Below are 6000 nucleotides of genomic sequence, written 5' to 3' on the forward strand. Positions count from 1 at the left end.
CTCCATGTTTAAAGAGTGTATACCTCCTTGCAGGTCTATATTCTTCCCAAGCCAACTCTAATATGGATGTGTTTTGGAGGGGGGTGTTGGCCTGTGAAAGTGGAAGCAGAGAAGAAGGAAGCCCAAGAACAATGTGGAATACTTTTATATTTTTGCTTGGCTATAAGTCTGATTGTATCACTGCAGCCTAAAAAAGGACCATAGAATGATAGGGAAATGCTTGTTTTTCCCCAACATCTTCAGGTAACTACCTTGGCAGGGATATGTTATTGGCTGCTGGCCTCCCCCTGTTCAATTTATCACAGAGTCTTATCCGGTGTTGTTGACACTTTGATAAAAAATGATCTATTTGTTTTCTGCGGTGACCTTTTTGGGTGATATATATAGAGATATATATAGAGTGGCATCGATGTGCTGCTGAGCTGGAGAGAAACAAGGGAAAACCCAAATCATATTAAATGGCACAGGCAACTTCCAATCAGTGATCTAATAATTGTTATTGAATCGGCACATCATACCTGCCACATCAGTCAAGCAATTCACATACTACATTGTATTACATTTGACGATAGCCTAATGAAACGTGACAAATATGGTAAGGAGATCTGCGTCCCTTATTGTGAAGTCATTTTAATGCGTTTACCAAATGGTGTTTTCTGTATGTTATTTAAAGCTTTGTTTCTATCTCTCTGTGATTAATATATAATAAAAGGTTTGAACAAAATCTATATTTGACCTAAACAACATTCATACATGTAATATAATATAATGTAATAAAATCTTTGTGTGTGTGTGTGTGTGTGTGTGTGTGTGTGTGTGTGTGTGTGTGTGTGTGTGTGTGTGTGTGTGTGTGTGTGCGTCAACAGCTACAGGACATTTGTCTCGGAGGATGCAGGGCCCAACACACTGGTTGCCACGGTGCTGGCAAAGGACCCGGATGGCGACGGGATTACCTACAAAATCACAACAGGGAACGAGGAGGGGAACTTTGTCATCGACAGCCAGAAAGGTAAGAGACCCTCTTCCGGAAAGCCTTTTTACTTTCTCCTTTGTGAATGCTTTGTTCTACATTGTCGGCTGTCTTCCATTCTTCTCCATGTGCCTTTACTATATTTGATCTGTGCTCTCTTTCAAGCATGACATGCATAGGTGAGAGCTATATAGGGCTTGTACATCAGAATGGGATACTTTGCCATATTGAGAGGACTCTAGTTATTTTTATGTAAAATCCTAAATCAACCTAAATATCCCATAACCTAGGCATTATTTTGCCATGCCTTGCATGAGAAACACTGTGGCAGTTAAAAGGTGCTGGGTTTTAAAATTGCTATTATGTCTTATCCGAACTTCAACATAGTATTCGAGGCCAAATGGTCACTGTAACTAAGAGCAGAGAGGTGTTTCTGGATCTGTGGAGCTCTCTCTGGGCCCTGGTTGATTCTGATGTCCGTGTCCAAAAAAGGGTTTAGCTTATTTTAATCACATCAAAATGAGTGCCTCCATTTTTCAAGCAGAGGATAATTGCAATGATATTATCGATATGTAAGGGATGATGTATAGAACGTTGACGATCATTATCGAAAATATGCCCCTTTAGGGCGAAGCAAGACACCTTCACTTCGCGTCGGTGTCCTGTTCGCCCTTCCGGGGCATATTTTCCCGATAATGAACGGCGTTCTATACATTATCCCTTACATATAGATAATATCATTGCAATTATCCTCTGCTTGAAAAATGGAGGCACTCATTTTGATGTGATTTACAAGCCTTATGCAATAAATAAACTGTGCACATATTAAACCAATTGTTTGCTTTGTTCAACTACAACAACAACAAAAGTGTCTTTGTCTATAGAAAGATCCCCCGCCCCTTCCCTTAATCCTTGTTAATCGTGAAATTAGGGAATACCAAGCTCCCTCTGTCACTGATTCCTCGCTCTGACCATTACCTCACTGCAGCGGCCTGCCTTTGTGATTAGTAACGTAAGAGCTCAGATCATTACTCTCTATCACTCCTCAAGTGGCTCTGCCCAGAGATTCTGCTCACAAGGATTTTCTCCTGAACCACATCGAACCGAGGTCACGCTGCTCGTAAAATGCAGCCCTCCTCCTTTATTCATGTGACTCTCCCACTCTATCGCTCTCTCCCTTTCTCCGTCGCTCTCTACCTCGCTCTGTCACTCTCTCCCTCTCTTTATCACTCCCTCTCCCTGACTGTGTCGCTCTCTACCTCACTCTATCGCTCTCTCCTTCTCTCTATCCCGCTCTTTTTTGCTTTCAAGTTCTTTCCCTCGATCGCTCTCTCCCTCTATCTATCTCTCTCTCCCTCCATCTCTGTGGTTCCCTTCCTCTAGCTATCACTCCCTCCATCTCTCTATCGCTCTCTTCCTCCATCTCTATTGCTCTCTCTCTATTGCTCTCTCCCTCCATCTCTATAAATAAAGTTGAGGTCTTTATGAATGCGGACATGGTCAAAGGTTACCCGAGCGTGTTGTCAATGCCATTTAGGTTGACAGACACTGTGTGTGTGTGTGTGTGTGTGTGTGTGGTGGGGGCTACTCCAGTTGTTCTGATGTCCCATTGGTGGAGAAAATGCCTCAGATCGCTCAGGCCATTGCCATGAGCGATCTGAATTTTAAATGGGTTAAGACCACTCTTGAGTTCATGTGGGCTTGTGCAGAGCTGATATGTCTATGTATGAATATATATATATATATATACAGATGGGCAGAAAAGTAATTTAATAGCCATTCGACCCTTTTGTAAATTGCCACCACTGCCAGATCTGCATATCACATTAAAGGGTAATACGGTGACTTTTACAAATTCAATTACTCATAACTTCAAGGCACAATTTCCACCACTCGCGGGCAATAACATTCACTGTCAAGTCAGAGTGTCTTTTCAATTAATTCCGTTTGCATCGCTTACCAAGCCAGGCACATAGCAAGGTGTGATTGGCAACCATCAGATAATGAGCGACTAAATTGTGTATTTAAATAGTGTTTTTAATTTGCAGATATTGTTTGCTCATCACTATGCAAGTCACAGGTCTAGGCTAGGTCTGCCTTTTCAAAGCCCAATATCAATCTGACAAAGTGATGCTGGCTCTATAAACCCCCTGTAGGAATAGTTAGTATTTCCTATGCTTTTATTCTAGTTGCAATATATTTTATTGTACATAAACCACCATATTAATCCTCGGAATTATTCCTCAGTCATCAACTGATTTCATTTATTTAATAACTGTTTAATTACTAATATAATTTTTGTTTGAGACATTATGAACTTCTTCTAGTTAACGCTCACCGCTTGTGAATTAATACTGTATAAAAAATATAACAGCATTAGCATACTAAACATGATGATATGCATTCCTTGGTTGTGTAAAAAAATACACAATGTGATAGATTGTTATTGCACTTCAGTGCTGCCATGAATGATTATTTGTGTAACTGTTATTCTATTGATTATCTTACGATTCATTTCCATCCAAAAAAGAATACAATTCCTTTAGATTGCTTTTCTTTGATTTAGAGCAAGAGATGAAGAAGGAGAAAAACAACACATTATCATGTTCTACCGATAATAATTAATCTTAGTCATATTCCCTATGTTCCTTTAACTTTAACATTTAATTATTTTGATTATAATTATTCAAATGTTATTCAGGGATTTGACATTTACTCCAAAAATATATGCTTAATATAATGGCATAGATATAGTAATCAGATGAGATATAGGCCTATACCAGCAAGCCCAACATAAAACACACACACACACACACACACACACACACACACACACATACACACACACACACAAACACACACAAACACGTCAATCAATGTATCAATGTAGAACAAGCCTGATACTAGAATAAACATGTTCTTATCTAGGCCTGGGTACCAGACTTATCTGCGAGCTCCTGTTTTATTTGCTTTGGCACATGCGTTTGGCCACCCTCCAATCCAGAGATATTTTCAGTAGTCCTGACCCGAGTCAGGCCAATCACAGCTCTTTATCTAATTTGGGGCGGGTTGACATGTTCTCTTCTGTTGACAAGCAGGGCTTTTCAACAGAAATCTCTGCACCCAGTGTCCAGAGTTGAAAGATTTTTACTCCTATGCATGAAAAAGCACCCCTATACCCTGAAAGATTTCTCTCTCGGTGTACCTTTGTGGTCAAGAGAACCGGACAAAATGTCCTGTGATGGGCAACACCCCAATTTCATCATTGATTGCATTGACTAATCCCGGCAGCCCTAAATGCGCTGATAATTGCTTTCAACCCAATGTTATACAATATTATAATTTAGCAGCCCTGAACTAGCTTCAAGTGTAATGTTGTAAAATGTAAACATGGTTGGTTTATGAACACACGGAAAACCTCATTGCCGCTAATATTAATTTGTAATCATCGTCAGGACAGCAGACTTCCTTATGCAGGGTTGTTAGCTAGGTGTTGGCACACCTTTTAATATTTTCTGTTGATGAGTTTTTAGGTTCGATGAGCAATTCAAGCCTCAATGAGGATTGTGATTAACAGCTCACATATGAAGGCGCAGTTGTAATTGACTTTGCAAAATGACCAATCTCTAAACAAAACAAAACACGTGTTCGGTTGCATTGCACCAGTGTTTTGGGCTAATGGGTGGAATTACGTCCACTCTACTGCGTTCTTGGCTGGTCAACAGGAAACCAACTGCCTAATGTTGCTGCTAACACATTGCACATGAGTGTTTCCTTTTCCATAGAGATATAGAGTCGCTTAACTAAAGAATAACAGCCATTTTGCTAACCAGCTGATCTTGACGGGCAGATATTTTGTTCTCCATTCCTACATGTATGTATATATGTATATATATATATATATATATCATTGCATAGGCAGTGCATCATTGATATATATATATATATATATATATATATATATATATATATGCAATGATTTTAATGTTCTTGCTGAACCCCCAGAATACAACACTGAAGATTAATTCCCTAATTTATCTTCTTAATGTATGTATTCTAACGTATTAAAACATATAGATACACTTAAAATATACTGCTGCTATTCATCACCTTGTTCTTGGCTGCCTCCGTCCTTGTTTTCCAGTACAACATACATCATAATCCTGGCTCAGCCAGTGCGTCACTGATAAGTGTGGTTTAGTTATTTCTATGTTGTGACATCAGGTATTTTTTTTAAGGGATTCTAAAATATACATGCAAAGTTGAGTGGATGACATTATGGAATTGCAGTTAGCCAATGTGACAGTGGGTTAGGACGATGTGGGCTAAGATGAAGGTTTTACTGCACTCGGATGATGAGAGAGTGGACTCTCATTGCTACAGTCGAGGACATAGCTAACCAAAACGTGTCTTTTCCAACACAGTGTGATTCCCTGCCTTGCCTCTGTATTAGAGCTTATACCCAAGCGATCAAACAAATCCTTTTGACTATTTCCCCTTGTTAGAGGCTCAAAGAAGGGCTTGTCTTGCAGTGTTCTTTCACATTATTAGTCTATGAATTCATGGTCGAAAGGGGTTCATGACTAACGCGTAAGTGGAGTGATAACGCAGACGAGCTCCAGGTCAGCTCTGCTTAAGGGCAGCCAGTGGGGTACAAAGTGATGAGGGGGTCCCGATTAAAACGGGGATCTATAGAGTGTCTATTAAAGACTCTTGATCACAGAGGGACCTCCTGGGCATAAGGAGGAGGAATGGGGACTTCTTTGTTTAATTTGAATTCAGGGTTTCCTTGGGCTTGAGGTAACATGAGGGTGCTATTCTACTTTGCATAAAACAGTCGAGATGTTTTTGTTGCGGTCGGTGTTGTTGAATTTGCCCTTTTGCCCTTTAACTTCATCTCAGTACTTTTTGAACGGTTGCAGTGACTCCGCAGCCTTGTTTCAGTCTGCTGGGATGACCTGCGAGGTTGACCTGAGAGTCTTACACGGAGAAAGCCCTTGTCTCACACCCGGCTCTTTCCATATTGTTTA

At 40.1% G+C, this 6000-nt stretch overlaps 1 protein-coding gene across 1 annotated transcript in view; it reads left to right on the forward strand.

Annotated features, from left to right (window-relative positions):
- si:ch211-186j3.6 (neural-cadherin) overlaps positions 1 to 6000 on the forward strand; it is a 244038-nt gene that overhangs the window by 92468 nt on the left and 145570 nt on the right. The window contains exon 7 of the mRNA XM_060070949.1: positions 867 to 1009. Coding sequence (XP_059926932.1) covers positions 867 to 1009 — 143 coding nt within the window. The remainder of the gene's footprint in view (positions 1 to 866; positions 1010 to 6000) is intronic.

The sequence above is a fragment of the Gadus macrocephalus genome, chromosome 14 (assembly GCF_031168955.1).
Source record: "Gadus macrocephalus chromosome 14, ASM3116895v1".
NCBI lineage: Eukaryota > Metazoa > Chordata > Actinopteri > Gadiformes > Gadidae > Gadus > Gadus macrocephalus.